The following is a 27,493-nucleotide window of genomic DNA, read 5'->3' as shown; positions in this document are numbered from 1 at the left end:
GATAAGAAATCGAACAAGTTTTTTCCTGAGTTCGGGGCTCAACCCCGTCCCTAGGTATACCTTTCGTTCGGGCTAATGTTCGATTAGTATGATTTGCTCCAGTTCCTCAATTGTTGATTTGGTGGCGTCGAAATCATCGGGGATCATGAAGGATTGAGGGATCCTCTGACCATCATCTTCTTCGATCTTCTGGTTATCTGGCTGGGTCGAAACCGACATCTGTGATTGCTATTTGGTGTTCCGTTCTCCTTCTGAGCCCGATCCCTTCATCGGCGAAGGCGAGGATGTTGATTTCGCTTCCTCGACGGTGAACATTTCTTTTGCGGCCGGTTGTTCTCCATACACTATCTTGACACCTCTCGATGTTGTAAATTTGAGGACCTGGTGTAGGGTCGAAGGCACAGCTCTCATGTTGTGGATCCATGGACTTCCAAAAAGGGCGTTGTATCTCATATCGCCTTCGATCACGTGAAACTTTGTTTCCTGGATGGTTCTAGCCACGTTTATTTGTAGGATTATCTCGCCTTTGGTGGTTTTACATGCCATATTGAATCCGTTTAGAACCAAAGTCGCAGGTACGATCTGGTCCTGCAGACCGAGCTGTTCCACGACCTTCAATCTGATGATGTTGGCCGAGCTACTTAGGTCGATTAACACATGCTTAATCTTAGTTTTATTCACGAGTACAGATATTACCAGTGCGTCGTTATGAGGTTGGATGACTTCTTCTGCATTTTCATCGTCGAAGGACAAAGTCCCTATGGGTGCGTAATCTTGAGTCCGATATCGCTTTTCCCTCACAATAAATGTTTTAGCGCGTTTAAGCGCCGGTCCCTGAGGGGTATCGACACCACCGATGATCATGTGAATGACGTGTTGTGGTTCATCTTGCTCGTTTTGCTTGATGAAATCCCTATTTTTAAAATGATTCTTCGCCCTATCACTCAGAAATTTCCGAAGGGGCCCTTTGTTAAATAAGCGGGCTACTTCCTCTCTTAATTGCCTACAATCATCCGTTCTGTGGCCATGGGTGCCATGATATTCGCACATTTGATTGGGATTCCTTTGGGCTGGATCGGTCTGCATGGGTCGAGGCCATTTCGTGTCTTTGATGCGTCCGATAGCCGACATGATGGCAGGTGCATCAACGCTGAAGTTATACTCTGATAATTGAGGTGCTTCTATAGGATCGGAATATTTATCAAATCCTCTCTTGCTCATAAGTCCTCGAGAATTTTTCCCTCGATCAATCCTTCGATTGTTCCGAACTGTATTGCGTACCGAACCGTTGTTCATCCGATATGCGACGTACGGTTGGTATCGATCTCTGTTCGACCTTTGTTCTCTGTCGATCTCCCTTTGGTTTTTAGTAGTTGTCCTGCTCTGATGCGTAGGTCCATACGAAGCTCCCAACTAATCATCCTCGTACCTAATTTTCGATTGATATCGGTTGTGTATATCTGCCCAAGTTATTGCTGGATACTCGATCAAATTTTGTTTCAGCCGACGTGATGCTGTCGAACATAGTTCGTTCAACTCTTGGGTGAAAGCTTGTACGGCCCAATTTTCCGTGACCGGTGGCAATTCCATGCGTTCCATTTGAAATCGGGATACGAATTTCCTCAGCATTTCATTACCTCTTTACTTTACTTTGAAGAGGTCTAATTTCCTTGTTGCAACCTTTATGGCACCAGCATGTGCCTTTACGAACGAATTTGCTAACGTGGAAAAAAGAATCGATGGAATTTGGTGGTAAATTGTGATACCAGATCATTGCTCCCTTCGAGTGGGTCTCCCCGAACGTTTTCAACAACACGGATTCGATCTCATCGTCCTCTAAGTCGTTAGCCTTGATGGCACATGTGTAACAGGTGACATGATCATTAGGACCGGTCTTACCGTTATATTTGGGAATTTCGGGCATAAGAAATTTCTTGGGGATCGGCTTGGGGGCCGCACTCGAGGGAAAAGGCTTTTGTATAAATTTTTTCGAATCAAGCCCTTTTATCATTGGTGGAGCCCCCGGGATATGATCGACCCTGGTATTGTATGTTTCCACTCTTTTGTTGTTGGCTTCGACTCGTTTTGTGAGTTCCTCGAGCAATTTTGTAATTTCAGGAGCGGTCCCCGATTCTTGCTCGTTTGATTTTACTACGGCGGGCTCCGTTCTAGGGTGATTTCTTGAAGCGGATTCGAATCTGGCCTGCTCTGTATGTGAGTTTGGCTCTATAACTGAGCTATCACTATTTGTTGGGCTCGTCGCATCTCAAAGATCATACGGAAGCTGACCCTGATTTCCCCTACGTTATGGGTGTCTCGGGCTATGGATCGAGTACCGCCTTGAATGCTTCTTTCCGGTTCGGAACGCTAATGCGCTTATAGAGTTATTTGTGAATTGACATCCAATGGTACTTCGGCTCGAATTTCGGGTGCTTTGATTCGAGCCTCAGTGCCACTATCGAAGGGCCTTCCGGCCCCGGGTGTCAAGTTGTTGGTTTCATCTTGAAGGCCGGCTTCGTTGTCGATAGGTAAAGCTATTTCTGATTTGAAGTTGTAAGCTGGTGCGTACGATAGGTTTATATCAAAAAATCACCGTTATCCTTAGCCCCACGGTGGGCGCCAAACTGTTTACCCGAAAAATCGGATAATGCTAAATTTATGTATGGTTCTAAAGATACGTAATATCCTTTGATACAAAGATAACAATACAAGTATTTTGACTATGAGAATGAGAATGATGAACAGAAAAAATGGATAGGACGAAGTAAGTCAGGCACAAGGGGAAATCTTTGTCTGTAAGAAAGGGTCTGTTGTTCTTTAATTTATCCCATTTCTCCCGTGTTTACAAGGATCCCCCTTTTTATAATAGAGGGTAATTACATTATTTATAACGAAAATAATAAAATAAAGCATACAGTGGAGAACCCATGATTATTTATCTCTTCCTCGATTCCTGCCAAGATTCTCTCTCTTGGTACGGTTGTAACGACTCTTGTCTGTGAGCTCGATACTAGCTCGAACTTAATACTGGCTCGAACCCGTCATTGGGTCGGCCCTTCGGTCTTGGCTTGATTTCGACCTTCGGGGTGGACGTGATGCACTTCCGACCTCGAAGTAATGCCTCGGGCTCGACAAGATTTTCGAGCCGACTCCTCGAGCAGCCTTCGGACTCGAGGCTCGTTTATACCGTCTACGGAGTTTATTGCCACTCAATCTCGATCGAACGTAGAAAAACCGAAATCTATTTTGACCGTATACAATAGCTATTATAATTATTTAAGCTGGCATCTTTTAAGATGTTAACAATAATTGTATATTGTTTGTTATCATTAAAATGTTGGCCAAAATTAAAAGCTTAAATTCAATAGACCTAAGACACCTCATTAAATATTAACTTATACGTGTACCTAACACAATATATACAATGCAAGACGTGTTCAAAGCTTTCACAAATGTTAGAATATCTCATATTAGTTGACTAAATGAGTTGTTATTTCTTTATATGGTCGTAGACTATCCTTATCTCAAATGTCAAAGGAAGAAAACATATATACAAAGGCAAATCCGTGAGTATGCAAAACTACAACTGTTCGCAAAGTTGACAATTATCTCTTTTACCGAGACTCAAGTTTTTAAGTGTTCATAGGCGGACCTAGGTGTTATAGTGAGGGATCGCCGGACGCCGTAAGTTTCGGCACAAATCTTGTATATATATACCTTAAAAATGGTAAATTTAAAACGCTTGGTACCCTGAACATTTAAAGCCTTTATGGGGCACTGCCTGTGATGGTTGAGCAGAATATTGTACCCTCATCGTGTAAAGATTCTGGGTCCGCCTCTACCTGTGATGTTTAAAGTTCTTTAATTTGTAATAGAAATTTCTCTACTGTAGTAAGGAGCATTATTGAAACATTTACAAAGGAAAGATAGAAGTAAGCAATGAATCTCAAAAAAGAAAAAAATTAAAATCTTGACAAAGAGATGACAAAGAATAACTACAATTGTTTGGAAAATAAAATGGAGTGGACTATATATACATCAATAACAGTTGCTCAGACATTTGAAGATGCTATCAAAGCAAATAAAACTAGCAGAGGGCTACAGGGAGGACGCCTTGAACGTCATACAGAAGAAATGGGCTGATCTTGATAGCCAAACTGTCGATTGTTTCTAATACATTGAATAATAGAACACCTACAGTTACATTCTAGCAAGTGTCACTTACCAGACATCTATCTAGCACCATATCATCCATCCAGAATAAGAAGTCAAGCAAACAATGTTGTTGGCTCCTTGGACGATCTACTAATCCCATTATCATACCGTTTGAAAGTTGTATCCTGAGGGGAAGTGCAGGTAATACGGTAAATTATGGAGCACCATTATCATGCTCACCATCAATCATCTAATTGCAGTTTATCGGCTAAGACTTGGTGACAAATATCAAACCAACAATACATTCGTCGATTAATGTATTTTATTTGCTCATCCTGCCCAATGAAGGAGAAGAAGGGAACAAGAAGGGCAGAGGAAGAGCATTTTATCATGTTGTATTTGAGAATGATTCATATATACAAATACATAGAAACCATATGATAAACTGAGTTTCCTTATTCCATATCTAGAGAAGTGCTATTTTTGTGAGTTTGTTGTTTCTGCGTGATTAACATGCTATATATGAGAAGGAGTTTACCTCACTGTCCTCCCAAATTTCCCCAACACACTTAGAAAAGCTAATGCTAGCACTTCTCAACAAGCAGCGTGCAGTGTTGCTTGTTGTACTAAGCTCTACATTTTCATTGCTAGCGTCAGCTTTGTTGACCTCATGTGACTTTGGGGGGCTTGGAAGGCATCTATGAGCAACAGTTGCTTCAACGTGCCTTTCAAATTCACCATCGTGATCAGTTTCCTCGTCTATTGAAACATAGACCCGCTCTCTGTAGAAAATATTTAATGAGGCTATTTGAGTAAGCACACTTTATCAGAACTATTTTTTTTTTTTTGGTAATTAAGAAACTTTCATTTACCAGTAATATTTACAAGCTATGATCAAGCTTAATCTGGACATAAGCCCCAGATTTTAGCCATTCAATTCACTGTCCTCAGTTCTAACTACTAAACTACTAGAAATGTCATCTAACTGTACATTAGGATAGTAGTTAAGTTTCATCAATCTTCGTTGTAGTCGCTGTTTACTAGCTCCTCGACCATGCACATCTTGTGTTATTACTTTCCTTAGCACTGCTTCTGATCGTTGTTCACCTTTGAAAATTCGGTCATTCCTCTCTTGCCATATATAGTACAGACTACCTGCCAGAATGAGTTTATACAGCTCAACTATTGTGCTCCTACGCTTATAGTATCTTAATGCCCACTCAATTTCATTAGTCCATGTCATTGCTTGCCTATGAATCCCTTGCCATCATAGCATTTCTATCCATACTCTTGAAGAATAAGGACAGCTAAAGAACAAGTGATCAATGGTTTCCTCCTCATTGTTACATAATGAATAGGTTGCATCTTCCACATAACCCCATCCCCTCAATCTGTCTTTAGTCAGCAGACTTCGATGTGCAGCTAGGCATACTGTAAAGATCCATTTTGGCAATCCAGCATTGTTGTATACCAGTTTCCTCCATGGCACTCTAGCAAATTTACCTCGAATCTTCACATACATAGTCTTAATGGAGAAGCTTCTTATTCCCTCTACATCCTCCTCTGTATAACCAACTTCCTCAAAATATTGTTTGGCTTTCAGAATCTTCTGTACCATCCAAGAAGCTTGCTTTGGCTCAATGCTCCACAGTGAATTCTGTTTCTTGTAGTACACATGTATTCATTGCACCCACATCTTATTTTTTTTCTTGCATAGATTCCATAGAAGTTTGCATATAGCTGCCTTATTCCATGCCTCTATATCAAGCAAATTTAAGTCACCTGCTGCTTTAGGCTTACACAAACTATCCCATGACAATAAAGCTTTCTTTGATACTTCCACACCCCCAGTCCATAGAAATGTTCGACACACTCTTTCAATGAGTTGAATCAGTTTCTTTGGCAGCAAAAACACCTGAGACCAGAACACTTGGATCGAGAATAGCACACTCTTAATTAGCTGAATTCTTCCTGTATAGGACAGGAACTTTGATGTCCAAGATTGAATTCTCCCTAGCATCTTTTCAAGTAGAGGCTCGCATTGCACCAATGATAATCTCTTATAGCTAAGAGGCACTCCCAAGTACCTAACTGGTAATGTTCCTTCCACAAAGCCTAGAACTTGTAAAATCTCCTGTTGCTTGTCATCATGCACTCCACCAAAAAATATGGAGCTGTTATCAGCATTTGCCACTAACCCTGATGCCTTTGAAAACTTCTTAAAACACTGAAACAGTAGCTGAACAGATATAGCATCACCTCGACAGAAAAATAATAAGTCATCAGCAAAGCTCAGTTGCACTATGTTCATTATGTCTCCTACTACAGGCCAAGCTTTCTTGAAGAATAAAACATTGAAACCATCACACCCAGGGGATTTGTTGTCACTTATGCCTTTTAGAGCATGATATATCTCTTCCTTTGATACCTCTGCTATCAGTTGCAAGTTTTGCACTCTATTCACCATAGGACCATCTCTCATGACAACTGGATTAATAGCAGGCAACTCATTTGCTGAGTAACCTAATAGTTGTTGGTAGAACCCTGTCACTTCCTCCTCAATTCCCTGCCTTGTTTGCACTGTATCCCCATTACACTTTATTAATCTTCTGATCTTGTTTTGACTGCATATGTTTTTCATATTTGCAAAGAAATATGTTGTATTGGCATCACCTAGCTTTAACCATTTTACTCTTGACTTCTGCCTCATAATACTTTCCTCTACCCCTAACCATTTCTCCAACTGTACTTTCATTTCTTTTTCATCAGCTACTAGGACCTCAGATTGACCAGGATCCTTCATTTGTTCTTGCAAAGCAATTAGTCTTTGCCTACGTACCTTGATCCGATCACCAACAACATTATACTCATTATTGTTTAACACCTTCATAGCCTGCTTCACTCTTTTTAGTTTCTGCCAGACATTCCTCATATTGTTTTGTTCCTGTGGCCTCTCCCATGCTTCACTTACTATCTTTATAAACTCATCATGTTCAGCTAGATTATTTAGAAATTTGAATGGTTTAGGACTACAATATTTATCCTCCTCCAGTGTTATACTCAGTGGGGAAAGGTCAGAACAACGTGGATCCATAATCTATACCTCTAAGTACGGCATGGCCAGCATCTATTCAGCATTAATCAAAGCTCTATCAATCTTTCTATAAGTGTGTCCATTTGTCCATGTAAAGCTCCTTCCACTAGTTTTCATTTCTGTCAATCCTGTGCTTTCAATAAACTCATTGAAGTCTCTAACCTCCAGTTCTTGCACAGGATTACCAATTGGTTTATCTTCCCCTGATCTAATGGCATTATAATCCCCCATTATCAACCATGTCCCTTATTGTATAGAGTGTAATCTTGTCAGTTCACCCAACAGACTTCTTCTATCTTCCAAACTATGTAATCCATATACAGATGTAAAAGTGAACCTCATATCCAATCTCCTAACATAAGCGGAAGTGTGTATAATTTGAGAAGTTCTACACAACTCTATGCAGTCTATTTCACTTGAATCCCATAGCAACATATTCTTCCTATACTACTATATTCATAGTTGTCTAAGCATGCCCATCAAGGTGTAATTTTCCTTATAATTTACATAGCCTTCTGTTCTTTTATTTTATGCTCTAATAATGCAATCATATGTACTTTATTACTTCGAATGAACTACTTCACCTCATTTTGTCTAGGGGCTTTATTTAAGCCCCTTATGTTCCAAGTTACTAGCTTCATACAGGTATGAAAAGGGGTTGCATAGTCCCTTCCTGCCCATTATTACCTTGCCGTCTACTTGTTCCTTCCTCCATTTGTCTTGGCATTACTAGCTGCAGTTTAGACTCTGTGAGAAGATTAAAACCATTAAGCACATTGACTACATCAACTGGTTGCCTCTCTCTACTTCTAGCTGTTGACTTTCCTATAACAGTCTGCCACACTTGTTCTTCATTTCCTTTCAGTGCTCCTATACCAACACTAGCAACCAATGTACTAGTGTTAGCATTTCCTTCAATATTAGGCTATATCAACTTCGATTGCTCCTTAACAACAGTTTCCTACACTTTGGGTACAAGTTTAGGTTGCCATTCTGTTTCTGCTTTGCATTCTTAGCCTTCAGTTTTGGTCCTAGCTGCTCATCTACTCTGCATTTGTGGCCAACTTGTATACATTTAGTACAGAACTCAAGGACCCAATCATATGCTATTTTCTGAATAAACTCCCTCCCATTTGGATCAGTCGCCTTGATGGACCTAGGCAACTCTTTAGTAACATCCATTTCCACCAGTACTTTTGCATAGGAGATCCTATCAACTTGAGTAGTACAAGCATCAGCATATAGAGGGATTTCCAAACCACTTCTTATCTAATATAGTGACCTATTTTCCCAGCAATTCAAAGGCAAATTAGGATATTTGACCCACACTGGTATAGTTTGAAGCACCTCTTTATTGAAATCAAAATCAGCAGACCACATTTTGACAATGATAGGCTTGTTATTCAACATGTGAGGTGTTGAATACAACACTTCATCCCTATCTACAATAGAATTGAAACGAACCACAAAATATCCATCATTGTGAAAATACACCTTAGGCTTTGCTACAAAGTTCCATACTGAAGCAATGTACCTTTCCATGGCACCTATTATTGGACTTCCTCTAACAACATATAGAATTAATGCTTGCTTCCACTTCTGAGTCTCCTTCTCAATTTCTTCCTTGCAGAGTTTCATAATCACCTCATTATTTTTGATAGTTGGTGCAATAAAACTCAGATCCACACCTTTTGTTGTAAAATTCGATCCTACGAATAGATTTGCCCACTGTTTTTGCCCTTTATCAGCCTCTACAGGAGGCAAATTCATTTGAGGTTGAGTTATCTTTGCTGTAGTCCCTTTTTCCCCCAGTTCACCAATAATTGGTACAACACCCTTACCAATTGTCACATTTTTGCTTACATTAGGGCTTGCATGTATCATCGGACCATCAACAACTACTTTACCACTATGATTGCCCTTATCCGGTGGAATTTTCATACCTTCGTTTGTGGTTGACAATGGCAGACACTGTTCCATTGGAGCTTCCGCTTGATCTCTAACCATATTGCTCTCATTCCTCAGAATTGGATTGCACGTTGTGTAATCAGTTATTTGGCTCGTGGTTGCAATTCTCTTCGGCCGTCCCCTCCCCATGGCAGTTGGCGTACGTTAGCACATGCACTCTAACGTGCGCTGGATGGATAGTGCGGCGGATGTCTTTCAGAAAGCTTGAATTGTTTTTTATCAGAACTATTAATAAGCTTTGAAGTATGAAATCCTTAATATCAGGGTCAACTAACCTAGGCAAGGAGGCATATCGCCTTGGATGGAGAACATTTTTTCCATCTTTGCCATAATGCCCCTCAAGTAAGTCAAATTGTTCCTTAAAGCAGTCGACCCCACTATATATATAAACATCGAACTTCATGTTAGCATTGCATAAACAATATAGCTAAACATGCAGCACAAACAAGGAAGACTTCAGAAGTAAAGATCATGAGAATTATTAGAGAGCCTCCCTTCAGTAAAATGGCGAAAGCAAAACAAAAGCTACCATCATTTCTGAAGGTAAGTATATTGTGTCACTTAAGCTTCCATAGACTTATTTAAGCATTATCAAGTCAGACCAAGTAAAGAGCAGTATAATAGAAAACTCAAGATATAATTAGCATACCTTGTTTCTTGTTATGGGTTGAAAAAGTTAGATCATGATATTGATCCAGACATAACAAAATTGCTTAGCCGTCCCTAAAATTCATCTAAACTAGCAATTCTCTGGTCAACCTAAACAGGTTCAATGGTGAAGCTCTTCCGGGAAAAAAAAGGAAAAGAAAACCAAATAATATATCCTCTCATATCAGGAATGTGATGATTGAGTCAAATTGATTACTTGTAAGATTATAGGATAGTTATTAAAGTCAAATAGTCTTGCGCATTGTGTAACTTATATATTCCAGACTAACAAGTAAAATGCATAACTACTTCAATGACATCATTATCAGAATGAAAAGTTAGGACATAGTTATACAACTTAATGCAGAATCTATTTGATAATGATCATAGCAAGCATGGTAACTGAATCTGCGAACTCCCGATAGAAGATGCTTATGTGTCAATATGAGGGATAGAATTTGGAATTATTCTCGAAGCTCATTTTGACCCAGATGGAGAGAACACTGCTTCATGCATGAGCCCTGGCCATAGTGGCAACCACAAGCAATCCACTGGTTCTATAGGGAAAAGGATCACTTCTGTAAGCATAGACCCTGTATTTTTATTAAAATATTTACTAAATATCTAATTGTGAACCCAGTTAATATGGTATATTAATCAGATATAGCGACAGGAACCCATAAACTTCAAATCCTGGATCCGCCTCTAGCCATGAAGATACTCCTGCAGCATCTGAGGGTGGTACTCCAAAATTTGTGAAGGGCAAAATCAATGTTGTAGTACGATGGAGGAGGAGGCACAAAAGAAGGTAAAATGAAAGATCAGATTGGTTTACAACTCATACCTCCCTGTAGATGAGCTCTCTAATATCCTCTTTTGCCAGTTTTCTTCTTTCAAAGTCGAATTAAAATTTTGCCGAATTTTGAAATAAGCCGAGTAGATGGTTCGTGCTCCTTGTTTGCTAAACCACGGAAATATGGATGTGCCAATGCCTTGAGGGGATTAACACAGGACAACATGAGAGAGATAAAAACTTGCATCATAGGCTCCAATGAGTGTCTAACAACCTACTAAGTCCTACCTCTTCAGCAGAAGGGTGATCTTTGGGGTCAAATGCAATCAAACGCTCAAGTAATCTTAGAGCCAGTGGGTCTATATCTGGAAATTTTTTAGAGAGAGGAATAGGGGCTTTATTCTTCATGCTACTTAAATATCTCCTTGCTTTGTCATTTTTAATCTGCATATATCGGAGAAAACGGATCAGATTCATTTGGTATTCATTATACATCACTCGTTTATTAACTTCGACTGAGGAAAGGGAAGGACAAACCCTTGAAATGGCTTCAGTGGATGGTGAACCAAGTAAATCGGTAATCAGATCCAATTGGTGGACCATATTCTTCCCAGGAAACAATGGTTTTTTGTAAGCATTTATGCAAATATACATCCTATACTCCAGATATCAACTGCTGGGGTGTACTGCAATGAGTAGTTTGTATTAGAATTGATACCAAATTATGAGCGATCACAGTATAATAAAGAAAATATAAGTGTGCAATGATTTACACAAGTTCTTTCCCAGCAAAGTAAAATTTAATATTGCAGCACAGAAACTTAAGGCATGAAGATTGCAAAGAGCAGAATTCAGATAAGGAAAGAGAACAATAAAAATAAGAGCTTTGGTTCGTAAAATTTGTGAAAAATGTCAACCATGGCCCCAAAAGGGCTCATGTTCAGCTCTTTTCCCCTCCTTATAACAAGATAAGAGTGAATAAGAAAACATGAAGAAATTAAAGTGCCATCGCTGAATCACATAATAGAATATTGGTAGGGCAAATTCCGCATGCTAAGTACAAATGTTTCACCACATGAAGACAGATATCTACTATTAACATGAAAAAGTCATTTGAGAAGTGTACTGGATAAGAAACAAACTATATAAGCATTTGAGTTACCTATAAATGTCATACTTACTTTTGAGTAAAATGAACCACAAATTTCTGCAGCGCGGTACCAACGAGTTGCCACATAGTCCTGTAAAGAGCAAAGGAGTTGAGAGTTTTCTTTGGAATAAAAGAAAAAATCATGTTGAGATATAGACTACGAAAATTTTGTGAAGATAAAAGAGAAGTATGAGGTTCTTGAAAGCATAAAAGAATCAGGGTCTTGTCATCAAAGGTGTAATAACTTGACAATTTAATGGCAGCATAAAGTAGAGAAATGCTTCATACCGTCCAGAAAATAGCTGATGGGGTATCTCCAAATGATGCCCGAGCAAGCCCAAAATCACAAATTTTCAGCTTGCAATCTGCATTTGCTAGAATATTCTTTGGCTTTAAATCTCGATGAAACATGTTTGTTGTTGAATCAATAAACGAGGAAAAAGGTCATAAAAGATGTAAAAGAGAAATCTAACTAAAATACTAGAATGTGTTCAATGAGGAACCACCACCTGTGTGCATAAACTTTAGACCTCGAAGAAGATGATACAAAAAGAATTGATAATGTTCAGGAGTGAGACTGCCATTGGCCTTAATTACTTGCTGAAGGTCACACTCCATCAACTCGAAAACAACATATATATCCTTGAATTCTCTCGGACATGCAGGTAATAGAATATGCTTTATTTCTACAATATCTGGATGCCGAAGCAACCAGAGGAGCTTTATTTCTCTAAGGATGCGGGTGGCTTTAGAGACATGCTCAAGAACATTATCAATCTTCTTTATCGCTACCTTCTTTCCTGTATGAGTATCAACTGTTGTTGCAACAACACTGTAGCTCCCCTTGCCAACAACCTCTTGGATTTCATATTGATGTGCTTCACCATATTCAGTGAAGAATTCCCTGAAAGGCATTGCCTGCGAAATTAAAAGACACTATCAGAATTGGTTTTTTTTAAACGTACGGGCAAAATCTAAGAAGACGCGTACAATGTAATACATAAATAAAGAGTTAAAATCTTTTCTCTCCCTATCATTACCACAAAATTTGAAAAGTATCAAGAATCTCCACTAAACATTATCTTCCAATAATACTGATTTTGTGGAAGATTTTCAAGAAATTGGGGAATAATCCTCTTTAAGTGTCATAAAAAGGATAGGAAGAGGATTTGACAATCATCTACGATACCGAATCAGATGCAAACCTGAAGAACCACTCTAGATAATATTGACTCAAGTAAATCAGCTTTTGCTTCAGAGTTATAAGGTAGTCATGGGATTAAAGGACAGGAGCTTAATGATGGAAATTTATACAACCATTCATAGTTAGACAGAGATGAGAAAATACTATTAAGAAACAAAAAGGAGCAATCATAAAGCAGCAGTTGAAACTGACACAACTAGAGTGCAGGTGACCAACTATAAGAGAAAACGCATCACATGTGAATAAACTTGATGATCAGAGTGACTGAATTATTTCAAATTTGGGGTTGGAATACTGTGAACTTCAATTTTTTGTGCCACTTTTCATTTCTGAAGCATTTCCTTAAGAAGTTCACTCATTAGTAATCAGCCAGTCTACAAACGTGAATGCATAGAAATAATCTCTAAAACTTTCACATATTATATCACTATTAAACAGAACCTGAAAATTTTGAACGTCAGATACTGGTTTCACATTGCCTTTGCTAAAATGATGGTTAGCAGTAAGGTTAATGGCACATATTCTTGCCAAGTACAGCAAATAAATAAGGAAATAGCCAACAGGGCTCAGAAGAAAGATAATATGAATAGCCAGATTGAAAAGCAAGCTTCCAATTCAAAAGCTCAAATATCTCAACCAAAAAAAATGAAAAGAAAAAAGAAAAGTTACCATCTTTTTTAGAATTTAGACTTCTATCTAAGATGCAGGCTGTTTAAATCACAATCCAAAACCTACAATGTATCAAAAAGTTAGAAACAAAAGACGACTTAGTTCAGACAGCCTCAAAATCCACAGCATTGCAAAAGGAACAGAAATCTCTATCATCTAACTTTGTAACTTTTTTAACAACCAAATACCAAGATCCAAATTTGAATCTTAACCAGCTAATCCCTGGCCATATTTAGATCATGTGAACTCACACAATCAACACAACATAAAATCACATCCTATTTTTTGGATTAAACCATAGAAAGTTTTACATTTCACTCAAATGAATTCAAGAAAAGAACAAGTACTCTCTATAACAAAATTACTGGAAGAAACTAGATCAATAATCCAAGAAAGCAAACATTGATTGATTCAACTGCAATAATCTAATAGTGTAGTAAGAGTAAGAAAAGGATGGTGAATGAAACTACTACCTCTCAAAAGGGTCAGTGAAGGCAAAGGGAAAACAACTCTTATATAATAAAGGGCTCCTCCTCTTAGATCACCACACTCATAACAACCCATCTGCGGGCGCGACTGCTAATACTGATTCTCTACCGGATAACTGGAATAACCACTGTAAGAGCCTCGTGCTGGTGGTGCACTAAAAGTATTAACTTAAGCACTATGAGTATTCGGAATTGCGGACTGGGCTGGCCGCCCGCCCGCCCGAGCCTCCGCCATGATAAGTCATAGCTGCAGAGTAGAATCCACTAAATCCTTCAGAGTTATGAGACCTTTTGACCTCCTTAGAATCTTTTTTCTCACTTCAAACACGTTCTAATAACTTGGAAATCTCTACTACTTGATGAAATGGAATATGAGTGTGCAATTCTCGATCCATACACATTTTTAAATCATAATCGAGCCCTTCAATGAATCCGCGGACTTGCTCTCTAACCGTAGGAATCAAGATAGGTACATGGTGGGCTATCTCACTGAATCTGATAGCATATTCTGACACCCGGGTGCCCTGGCTCAACCGTTCAAACTCTGTGTGTCACGTATCCCGGAGAGTCTGGGGAATAAACTCTTTCAAAAACATCTTCGAAAATTATGACCAAATTGGTGGTGTTGCATCGGCTGGTCTACCCTCTTCATAAGTCTTTCACCATCAATATGCTACTCCTGACAATTGAAATATAGTAAAGCCAACTCCACTCACTTCCACAATACCCATGGTGCGGAGAATACGATGACACTTTTCTAGAAATCCTTGAGCATCCTCAGTAGATGTGCCACTAAAAGTGGGTGGACTATACCTCTTAAATCTCTCTAGTATCTTCTATTTTTCTTCTAATGTCCCTTGCCTGAACTCAGGCTGAACCGGAAAAACAGGTTATACCGACACCACCCAGAACCTGACCAATATAGACATGCTGCTCTGGAGTACGGGCGGTAGGAGTCTGAGCTCCTCCCCCAATCTGTGAAATATTTGGTGCAACAGAGATCAATCATGCCTGAGTTAATGTACCAAACATGTTCAAAAAATGTGCTAAAGTCTCTGAAGTCCGGGGGTAACAACAGGTGCTTCCGGTACATGTCCCCCAACCGGAGCTACTGGCGGCCCCTCAATTGTTACTTTGACAGGTGCTCTAGCTGCGACACATGCCCTTCCTCGGCTTCTACCTCGGCCCCAGCCTCTTGCGGCTCTAGCAGTATGCACGGGTGTTTGCTCAGTTGACCCGGTAGCACGTGTCCTCACCAATTGTGAGAGAATAGAGATACAAGGGCTCAAATTCCAAAATCAACAAATTCCACACGACATGAATGAAAGAAATGAAAATTTCATAACAGTTCTATAGCCTCTCAAAGATAAGTACAAACGTCTCTGTACCAATCTGCAAAACTCTACTAAACTCATTCGTGACTCGTAGAACCTATGATTCTAGAGCTCTGATACCAACTTGTCACGACCCAAAATCCCACCACAAGCGTCGTGATGGCACTTTGTCCCTAAGACTAAGTAAGCCAATTATAATTACAATTCAAGCCAAAAAAAAAATTAAATTCAATACAGGTGTCAAAACCAGCAGCGAAAATATTCATAAACGACCTCCTAAGACTGGTAATATTGAGTCACTAACTCTAACTAGATATATGAAATTATCTCAAGGATATAATACTCAATACTGTATGATTAATAATTAACAGTACCATACAATGGAAAGACTCCAAGGGACTGAGCTCTACCTTGAATCCTTACGATCACACTCTAACTTTGCCCGAGTTCAATATCTCCAATACCTGGCTCTACATAAAAATGTGTAGAAGTGTAGTATGAGTACACCACAGTCGGTATTCAATAAGTATCAAAACTAATCTCAGTGGAGTAGTGACGGGGTACATTCAAGACACTCACTAGTCTAATAACCTGTGCAATATAGTATACAAAAATAAATGGAAACAAATAACAATGATGGCAACACTAATCAACCAGTGATATACACAGCAGGCCAACAAGAACACCATTAATATTGCTCAACAAATAACGAATACAAGTACAACCAATTAATCAAGTCCTTCAAATATAAATCTTTCGCCTATATGCTTTTCAAATAATAATCTTCAAGATATATTGAGAAATTTATTCAATATATCACATCAAATGGCACGACAATACCTTCTTGCACTTGTCTCATTCTCACCCAATGTATATATGTAGATCAAATCAATTGGCACGGTAACACCCTTCGTGCATTTATCTCTTTCTCACTGTGCACACATATAACAATACCAACTAGGTGAGAGAAAAGTCAATAACAATAAAAGAAATAAAGTGGGAGGCACACAGTAAGCAACAACGACTACAAGTCACATAGAAAACCTAGGTGCACAATAACATCTCAAGATAAAGGCCTAAATAAATACACAACGAAAATATATCACAATATAATGTATGTCTCTTATCCTCGCCAGCACGGAAACACCCTTCGTGCCATGAACATATAATAATATAAAAATAATGGCACGGCATCACCCTTTGTGCTTTTACTCTCATCCTCGCCTGATAATATAAATGAAATGGCACGGCATTACCCTTCGTGCTTTTACACTCTCAATGGCACGACATCACCCTTCTTGCTTTACACTCTCCATGGAACGACATCACCCTTCGTGCTTTACACTCTCAATGGTACGTCATCACCCTTTGTGCTTTACACTCTCAATGACACGACATCACCCTTCGTGCTTTACCCTCTCCCTCACATGATAATATAAATCAAATGGAACGGCATCACCCTTCGTGCTTTACACTCTCCCTCACATGATAATATAAACCAAACGGCACAGCATCACCCTTCGTGCTTTACACTTTTCCTTACCAAGCACATGTATATCATTAACAAATAAGGTAGGAAGCATAAATAACATCAAGGGGAGTGTTTAAGCGACAACACAATACAACAATTCATATCACAATTTTCCCAATGACCATAACCAATTCCAAAGATATAGCAAAATCAATAAATTTCTCAACAAATAGCCCAAGGATCCGCACAACGTATATAAAACCTCAAAATAACAACAAAGATGCAAAAGTAACTCAGCATAGGACAACACCTTCTTTAATCCAAAATTTTGATAAATATATTAACGTCTCTTTTTAAGCTTATTTAATAATTATTTGCAGATAAGAATTCCATAATGAATTTAATTCCAAGAAAATTATCAAATCAACCACACACGGAACTCACATAAAAATGCAAGTGACAATAATACCAAATTATCATATAAATACAAATTTGACAATCAAGGAATGGGGCATGACAATTCAAGAATTTACTAAGTTTCAACAATTATCCAATTTAATACATAAGGGCGTCTACAAATTTTAACCAATAATAATTGCACATATAAACCATGTACGTACTCGTCACCTCGCGTACACGGTTTTCACATTACACAAATGGCACATACAACTCAATGCTTAAGGGGTAATTCCTCCACTCAAGGTTAGGCAAGATGCTTACCTCAACAAAACTAAACCGATACTTTAAATGATCTTCGTGAGTGAAGCCACCCCCGGACAGCTCAAATCTGAAATTCGCCCCTTCATAATACTACGATGGTCCACCACACTAAACAAATTTCATTCTACAACAATGCAACGCAATTGCGCCAACATTAGCAAGATTTCTATACTTTAGGTCATTTAGACATTTTATCAAACATCTAATGTGCATATTTTTCTACAATCCCCTTCAATGGAATTTCTTCACCTAAAGATCACCTTCCACAAAAATGATTGATCTCACAATCATCTGTAGGTTATCCACAACTCCCCTTAGCACATGCATGCCCAACAATTCACTCTCAACCCACAAATCTTATCAACTAATTCATTTTACAATCTCTACAATACCAACACACCTAGGTTGGGAACTTATTGCTTCCAATCACCATCCCATAAGTCCTAACACATATTTCGTACATAAATAATCACCATGAATTGGTTAGAGGTAGTAGTCATACATATTATAGACCAAATCTTGAAAGATAACTTTTGGGGTGTTCTTGAGATTTTTAAGAAATCCTATGGAATCCAATCAAAACCTTATTGTAACTAGTGATTGAGAAGTGAAATCATCATAAAAACACACTTAAAAACTCACCTTAGGTGAGCATTGGAAGCCTTGGCCGGATGGGTGACGCAGAGAAAGCCCCAGTAATAAAGAAATGACTTATCCCCTCTCTCTACCCGTCCTTGGGATTATTTAATGGGCTCTTACGTGTGCGTCTGCGTACCTGGGCAAGTGGCCACACATCCAGCCGCGCACCTGAGGCAGGTCCGGTAAAATGGCCATAACGTTCTGTATACTTATCCAAATGAAGAACGGTGTGATGCGTTGGACACTAGACTCAAAGGGATTTGATTTGATATGTTATACACCATATAACTCTTCATATCCCAAGAGATATGCTCGTTTAAAGTTAGATCTTGTGCGAACTCACTAGAAACTTTTTCCCATCATATAATTTTCAACTTGACTTAGCCCTAGGGCTCTTCTTAGACCATAAAATATTCTTAATGCAGCTAATACATATATTATCATGATCAACTGATATCAGTCAAATTATCAATCTTGTTCATACCCGAATTGATATAATTAACACCCGTCAATCTTCTTAATGGTCTTAAAACACTTAGAATTTTTCCGGGGTGTTACAGTAAATTTGAAAGTTTAATCCATAAGGGTATGATTTTCAATACCTCCTCATCAAAATGGAAATTCGGAGTCCAAGCTTTGGGTATTATAGGTTTGTTATTGATTGTGTATGGCCCTAAGAACAGGACCTCATTCCGGTCTTCCTTGCATGTGAATTTGACAATGAAGTAGCCTTCATTGTGCAAGTAAACTTTAGGTTTGACTGTGAAGCTCCAATGTGATGCAATGAATTGTTCAACGGCCCCAATTGTAGGTGTTTCCCCAATTACATACAATATCACAGCATTACGCCATTTCTCTGTCTCTCTATCCACCTCTTCCTTTTCCAATTGCACAATTTTGACACCATTGCGAATTTGAGGAGCAATAAAAGTGAGATTCATACCTTTAGCAACCATTTTATTCCCTTCAAACAGGTTTGCCCAGTTCTTATTCTCCTTCCCATTGTTTGCCTTCTCCATCTGTTATTCCACCATAGTAGGCTCATATTAGTTAGTTTTTGCTTCAATCACTTCACTTCCTTGAATTATAGCATTTGCACTGCCCCGACGTGTTCCAGTGTTTGGAGCAGTTGAATTCTCCAACCCTAGAACAATAGTTTGCAGGTTTTTCCCCTCCGACCTAGGTATAGTCCTTGCCATCTGTTGTGGAATTTTCGGCATTACGTTTACATTCTTCTCCCGTAATACCGACCGATTTATTGGCGTGTCGATTTCTCTGATAGTCTTATCCGGTCCCGATGTTTTGCTCAGAATTTTCGTAATTGATCGCATTTTTTCAGATCCCAACCCTAGATTCCATAAACGTACAGGGGGGGTGCATTGTTGACTATTTCAAATTAGTCGGCTAACACAAGTATTAGTTGACTAATCACAATGCAGAATGAAAGTAAGCAGTGAAGAAAAGTAAATAACACACAGCAGTTTATACTGGTTCGGTACCGTTGTGGTACTTACATCCAGTTTCCCTTGGGTCACAAGGGTTCCCTTAAGATCTTTGAAAATATTACAACACAGATGGTTTTAACACGTTCACCACCAACGAACAGTATCACACTTTGAGTTCTGAGTAATTGACACAACTCTCTTTTGTATTCTAGATCTTTCTATCTTTTGAGACACTCATAACTAAAGATTCCAGTGTTTGAACTAAGAAGTAGACAGACTTAGAATACAATGTGTGTAGTTGCGCACTTGCTGCTTGAGTTTTCCAGTCACTTATATGCAAGCATTGTTATGTGTATGTATTTTAATCCAGCAAGGTATCTCTGATTCTTTCAAAGAGTCGAGTGTTGTATTCGAGCGGAGTGTCTCTGATTTCTTCATGGAGTTCTCTTGGAGTGCTCTATTCCATACAGAGAGAGATAGGTTGTGAGTTATTTAAACTATGGAGTGCACTGTTCCATACCGAGATGATTCATATTTTCCTTGAAGATGGGCGTATGTCAGACGGTCTTTATTTAGTGGATTTTAATTAATCCAAAGAGTTCTTGATGAGAAGAAGCACCACTTCCAAGTGTCTCCCACTATAATGTGTTTCCCGCTCAACTTGTCTCCCATGTCTTCTATCCTTTCTTTTTTTTTGTTTGATGTGAATTGCAGCTTCCCCTTTTTTTGATAGCTTGGATCAGCGTTGATGCCTTTGAACTGCCTGGAATGAGCTTAATTCAGGACACATAATAATTGTTGGCGAGCTTCTTGATTAGAGTATCCATGAATGGCAATCTGAGTCCTGATTGACCATTATTTGCTATTTCGAATCCTGTAGCAATCGCTTCTTGCTGAGCATCTCCATTCTTTCCTTTTTATTAGTCCTGCAAATATAACATAAAATAATAATATCATCATTGAAACTTAAACTTAAACCTATCAATCTCCCTTTTTTTGATGATGACAATCAAGAAGGAGTAAACAGTAATTTAAGATACTTCCATTTGAAGATGCTGCTCCCCCTGAGTTGTGTTGCTCCCCCTGAGATTATGTTGTTTCCATCTTCTCCTGAATAACTGTAATTGTAGGTCCTCCTGCTGGTGTTTACTCACATCTTTTCTCCCCCTTTGACATCAATCAAAAAGGAAAGAAAAGCACACAGAATAATATAGGATAAAATGTACATACTAATAAGGTTGTTAGAGCGGCAGAAGTAGTGCCTTCAGTAGAGGCTTAGTTAGTACAGACCCAAAATAAGCATAAGCAAAAGAAATTGTTTGGCATAACATCATGGTAAGATGCATTAACTTCTTCTCAGGAAGTATTTGAGGGTGTTGATCACTTTGGTGCAGAAGGAATCATAGGAATTTTCAACGTCCTTGACGAGTTTGTCCATCTTTTCACTCATAGAATTGAAAGCCCTGGTTCCTTGTCTCTGTGTGGCTCCTATGTCCATCCTGAGCTTGGCCACATATGTACCTGTCTCCTTGGTGACCTCCCTAATTTTATCTACCTGTTCTTTCATCTCAACAAGAAGTAGCTTGACTCCATCAAGGTAATGTTGAATTTGTTAAAGATTCTGAGAGGCAGTCGACTGAGAAGCTGGTTGATCATTTTGGACTTCAACTGGCATTGGAGCACTTTCAACCTTGGCTCGCCTAACCCATCCATCATCACCTATAGTGTACCCCATCATTGAAAAAGTTGTAATATCATAAGTACTGGTGATGTACTTGGGTGTAAAGGGTGCCAAGTCTACTTTCATAACTTCTAGAATATGACAGATGAGAAGACCATAGGGAAGACATGCAGCAGATGAGGATATGTCCCTGATACTCTCAAGCATATAATGATGAATCCACACAAACCAATCAAGACGTTTATTATTAACCAGACAATAGATGACAAAGATATCTCTAATGGACAAAGAGCTAAGGGACCCAGATCTGGGTAGGAGAGTAGTGGCAATCATGTGGGCCAAGACACGGTGTTCAAACTTAATATTTTTAGGGCCAATGTTAGGGGGTTATTGGACATAAAATGTTTTGCTTCATCAGAAGACACTTCAAAATCTTTGGGCCAAGAATTTTGGACAAACACATCATACCCACTAAACTTGGCGGAAAAGATCTTTTCAAATTGGTACGAGTCCAAAACGATTCTAGTCCCTAAGACCATAGATTCCAAATCATCTTTATCATTTACAAAAAAATTTGCATAAAATATTCTAACAGGTTCTTCATACACAGAGTTCCCAATAGTGTCAAAGAGAGGGGAAAGGTCCTGAAAATCGATAATTGCAGTCACATCACAATGAAGACTTTTCATAAAAGAGAGACTTACAGAGCGTCCATAAGCCATGGATTTTGACTTGTATGATTCAAACCTTTCCTTTTCACTAGGGCCGTAGAAGATTAGCTTGTCCTCAGGACCAAATTCCAAGCATTCCACTTTACCCTTCTTGCATGCAGCCTTTTTGGGGATTTGCTCCATGGGTCTCTTGCCGGCCTTTTTCTGGCTAATTGGAGGATTTTCATATGATTCGCTGCTTTCATTGTCTGTTCTGAGAAAATCTGAGTCAATGGACGACTCCACATCCACAGGCTCTTCAGTGTTAGGTAGTTTTTGAAACCTTCGATTGCGTCTAGTTGCAGTGGATGGATTTCTTTTGGCCATGGTGTGAAGGGTTGTTTGGTAGAGAATGAGAGAAGTATTGGAGATGGAAGGTTTTTATTGAGAATTTTGGGAAGAGCGAAGAGACTCCTTGGTTAATGGAAAGGCCAAGTTCAAACGGAAATGATGGTTTAGCAGTGACTGGTCGGCAGTACTTGCAAAAATTACGCTTACACAGAAAAGTAATTAGATCACATATAAGTAAGAAAATAAAATATTCTATCATAGGGTAAAATATTTTAAACACTTCAAGGAAATATTTGATTTACAGATTTGGCATAATGCCAATGTTTTTCGGAGAAGGCAAAATCTTTCTTCCAAAAGAGGTTTTATAAAAATATCAGCAAGTTGAGAATCAGTACTAATAAACTCTAAAACAATGTCACCTTTTGCTACATGATCATAGATAAAATGATGCTTAATTTCTATATGTTTTGCTCTAGAATGATGCACAAAATTCTTTGATAAACAGATAGCACTAGTATTGTCACAAAGGATAGGAGTGGATGTAAGAGATAAATCATAATCAAGAAGTTGGTGCATAATCCATAGAACTTGTGTACAACAGCTTCCAACGGCTAGGTATTCTGCCTTAGTCGTTGATAGTGCAACACAATTTTGTTTCTTGCTGTGCCAAGATACTAATGCATTTCCTAACAATTGACATGTCCCACTTGTAATTTTCCTATCAATCTTGTCTCACTGAACATGATATTTGGTCGACTAGCAGTTAGATATAGTAGAGATCCAATCATCCTTCTATACATGGTTTTATCAACTTGTTTTCCATTGCTATCTTCATCTAGCATGGTAGTTGAACTCATTGGAGTACCAATAGCCTTAGCATCTTCTATCCCAAACTTTTTGATAATCTCCTTGGTATACTTGGTTTGGCAGATGAAATTCCCTTTAGGGGACTGCTTGATTTGAAGCCCAAGAAAGAAGGTCAGTTCTCCCATCATGCTCATTTCAAATTCTCTTTTCATGGAAAGAGCAAATTCTTCACAAAGAACAGAGTTAAGGCTGCCAAAAATAATATCATCTACATAAATTTGAGTAATAAGATTACCTTAACTGGATTGCTTAATGAAAAGTGTTGTATCGATATTACCTCGTTTGAAACTTTTATTTTGAAGGAAAGAACTTAACCTTTCATACCATGCTCGAGGAGCTTGTTTGAGACCGTACAAGGCTTTAGTCAGCTTGTATACATGATTTGGAAAGGTGGCATTTGCAAAGCCAGTTGGTTGCTTCACGCATACTTCTTCAGAGATATAACTTGAATCCTTTATGAGCAGCGAAGGTGAATAGTATTCGAATGGATTCAAGTCTTTACACAGGCGCAAAGGTTTCATCATAATCGATTCCTTCCTGTTGAGAATAACCTTGAGCCACTAGTCTTGCTTTATTTCGAACAAATTGACCTAATTTATTCAATTTGTTTCTGAAGACCCACTTAGTTCCAACAATAGAAGAGTTTTGAGGCTTTGGAACTAATTTCCACACTTTATTTCTTTCAAGCTGATCTAATTCTTGTTTCATAGCACTAATCCAATGAGAATCCTTTAGAGCTTCATTCACTTTCTTGGGCTCAATTTGAGAAATGAAAGCTACATGAGATTTGTTCTTTTGAGATTTCCTTGTAGTTATTCCCTCTTGTGGATCTTCTATAATGAATTTGTAAGGATATCATGGTTCACTCTTCCATTCATTTGGAGTATTTACTGGAGTTACCCTTTCTTCGGTAGTCGACTGATCTGGCTGGAGTAGGTCAAGATCTTCTGGAGGTACTTCAGTTGATTGAGTTTGTTGATTAACTAACTCATTTTGATGATCCTTACCTATAATAACTGACTTAGGAGCACAAGAAATTTTCTCATCTTTAGGAATATGTTCATTCCTTGGGCGATGGTTAGTATCAACAAAAACAACATGAATATATTCTTCAATACATAAGGTTCTCTTATTATAAACTTTGTAAGATCTACTTGAAGGAGAGTAACCAAGAAATACACCTTCATCACTCCTTGGATCAAACTAACCAAGATTATCCTTCCCATTATTATGGATGAAACATTTAATCCAAAGGGGTGGAAATAGCTGATATTTGGTTTCTTACCATTCCACAGTTCATAAGGAGTCTTTTTGAGAATTGGTCAAATCAAACATCTGTTGATGATGTGACATGTTGTACTCACAGCTTCTGCCCAAAAATGATAAGGTAGAGAGTTTTCCACGATCATGGTTCTTGCCATATCCCGCAAGGTTCTGTTTTTACGCTCTACTACTCCATTTTGCTGTGGTGATCTTGGTGAAGAGAAGTTGTGAGAGATTCCTTGATCGTTGCAGAAATTTTCAAAAGCTCTTCTTTCAAACTCTCATCCATGATCACTTCTGATAGAAGAGATGCAGTATCATTTTTCTCGTTGAACCTTCTTACAGAAAACTTTAAAATTCTTTAGAGCATCATCTTTATGACTAAGAAACATAACCCAGGTAAATCTAGAAAAATCATCTACAATAACAAAAATATATTTCTTACCTCCTATACTAGCAGTTCTAGTAGGACCAAATAAATCCATATGCAGCAATTGAAGAGGTTTAGAGGTAGAAACAACATTTTTGACTTTGAAAGATGAGCGAGTTTGTTTTCCTAGTTGACATGCATCACAGATATGATCTTTCAAAAAATCTAGTTTTGGGAGTCCAATAACAAGATCATGTTTAGACAGCTTTTGAATAGTATGCATGCTTGCATGGCCAAGTTTTCTATGCCAAACCCAGGGATCTTCAACCATGGATGTAAGACATATTTGATCCCCAAAGTTTTCTAAGTTCTTGATAGTGTATACATTTTTGTCTGTATTACGTGAGTGAATGATATTACCCGATTCGTCTTTTATAAACCAGCCATATTTCTTAAAACGAACCTCATAATCGTTGTCACATAGTTGACTGATGCTCAGAAGATTATAGACAAGTTCATCAACTAGGTAGACTTCATCTACATCACATGTTGAGCTTAAAGGAACTTTTCCAACACCAATAACATTTCCTTTGGATTTGTCACCAAAAGTAAATGTTCCTCCATCTAGCTTGATGACTGATTTGAACAGTTGTTTGTCACCCGTCATATGTCTGGAACACGCGCTGTCGAGATACCATTTTCCTTTTCGATTCTTGTGGCGTTCCTGCAAAAACTATTACTCATTTTTAAGTACCCAAGCTTGCTTGGGTCCTGAATGGTTAGACTGCTGAGTGTTAGTTTGATTTGAAGATTTTGGTCTCCAGACCCATCTTCTGTTATTTTTGAACCTGCAATGATTTGAGATGTGACCTCTTTTACCACAATAGGAGCAGGATGAGCTATTAGAGTTACCAGTACTACTTTCAGCTCTAATTTTGTTCCTGTAATTGTTAGTACTATGGCCATTTTTACCATAAATAGAACAAGAAATTTTCTTCTTGTGATGAGCAGTCTGATTTGACTTGACTGGACTGAGACTCGTGGTCTTTTGCAAGCCATTCAATTGAAGCTTAAGTTCACTAACTTCATCATGAAGCATATCGCGCTCAATTTTGCACACTTCTAGTTTTAAGGCCCAGTCTTTCTTCTCTCTCTCTTTTTCTCTCTTGGTTCTTCTGAGCTCATTTACTACTCTTTCTATGTCTGCAAGAGCAATATCAACAAATTCTTGAAGTTCATAACAATTAGGGCATAAAGGAGTACGTACCTCACTAGTTCCTTCATCTGACATTGAACGAGGTTCTCTTGAGTCATCTTCCTCATCGTTGTTGTCTGCCATTAGTCCAAGTTCTCCAGAATCTTCATTGTCACTTAGAGACATGAAACATATGTTAGCAATTTCCTCATGATCAGATTCTTCCTCATCACTCCATGCCCCGAATGCTTTCTTCTTTTGTATGTTTCTGCTAATCTTCTTCTTTAATTCCGGACAGTCAGCTTGAATGTGACCAAACTTTCCATATTCGTAACACATTCCATCATTTTTATCAGCTTCATTTCTCATCCTTCCTTTCCTGAAGTTGGACTTCCCTCTTCTGTTATTTCTATTTCTTCTCATCATGCTGGTTACGACTTGAGAGAGAATTACAATGTTTTCATCTTGTTCTCCTTCTTCTTCTTCTTCTTCTTCTTCTTCTTCTTCTTCTTCTTCTTCTTCTTCTTCTTCTTCTTCTTCTTCTTCTTCTTCTTCTTCTTCTTCATTTTCTGGTTTAGCCATAGTTGCCTTGAAAGCAACACTTTTCTTCTTCTCTTGAATTTGGCTGTCAAGATGAGTTTTCTCAAAAGCAATTAGATCACCTCTGAGCTTATCATAAGAAATTTTGTCCAGATCTTGACATTCCAATGCAATGACCTTTGCCTACCAAATTGTAGGTAGGCTTCTGAGGATCTTTCTCACATGTTCGCCACTTTTAATAGGTCTTCCAAATGATTTGAGGTCTCCAAGTATTTTGCCGAACCTGAAAAACATTTCTTCTACAGATTCACTATCCTTCATCTGAAATAATTCATAGTCCCGAACCAAGAGGTTTATCCTAGTCTCTTTCACTTTGGTGGTTCCTTCGTAAGTGACTTCCAGTTTGTCCCACATTTCTTTTGCAGTTTCGCAACTTGATATATTTTCATATTCTTCTCCACTGATAGCACTGTACAGTAGATTTTTTGCTTTTGCATTAACAGTGATGACAGCAACTTGTTCATCAGTATAATCATCCAAGTCAAGAGGATCAATAGATACGATGACTTGACCGTCTGCATTCTTCGTGGGAGGAATAAGAAGATTTCCCTTTTTTATCACACGCCATACTTTGATGTCATATGACATAGTATACGTTTCCATGCGAACTTTTCAGTGAGAGAAATGCTAACCGTTGAAGTAAGGGGGTCGAACCTGAGAGGACCCTTCTTGAAAGAGAGCACCAACAATAGTATTGGATCCCATTATCTTTTCCTCACTAGCGGTTAGGCAAGATTG

General features: G+C 38.5%; 2 protein-coding genes across 2 annotated transcripts in view; both read right to left on the bottom strand.

The window, feature by feature from the left end:
- Positions 1 to 4,020: 4,020 nt before the first annotated feature.
- The window catches only part of LOC107814475 (mitogen-activated protein kinase 9-like), an 81,195-nt gene continuing 57,722 nt past the window's right edge, over positions 4,021 to 27,493 (bottom strand). Inside the window, exons 11-13 of the mRNA XM_075247020.1 lie at positions 9,493 to 9,594; positions 4,694 to 4,937; positions 4,021 to 4,340 (exon numbers count right to left, since the gene is read on the bottom strand). Of these exons, the coding sequence (XP_075103121.1) occupies positions 4,269 to 4,340; positions 4,694 to 4,937; positions 9,493 to 9,594 (418 nt within the window). The 3' untranslated portion in view covers positions 4,021 to 4,268. The remainder of the gene's footprint in view (positions 4,341 to 4,693; positions 4,938 to 9,492; positions 9,595 to 27,493) is intronic.
- LOC107774619 (mitogen-activated protein kinase 15-like) lies at positions 9,613 to 13,747 on the bottom strand. The gene is given in 6 exon segments (XM_075248172.1): positions 9,613 to 11,287; positions 11,290 to 11,344; positions 11,840 to 11,899; positions 12,097 to 12,224; positions 12,318 to 12,726; positions 13,682 to 13,747. Coding segments are annotated over 6 exon segments (1,038 nt in total). The 5' UTR covers positions 13,685 to 13,747; the 3' UTR covers positions 9,613 to 10,904.

This window comes from Nicotiana tabacum, chromosome 24 (genome assembly GCF_000715075.1).
Source record: "Nicotiana tabacum cultivar K326 chromosome 24, ASM71507v2, whole genome shotgun sequence".
NCBI lineage: Eukaryota > Viridiplantae > Streptophyta > Magnoliopsida > Solanales > Solanaceae > Nicotiana > Nicotiana tabacum.
The sequence above is the reverse complement of the archived record's forward strand: the minus strand, read 5'-3'. Positions and strand labels throughout refer to the sequence as shown.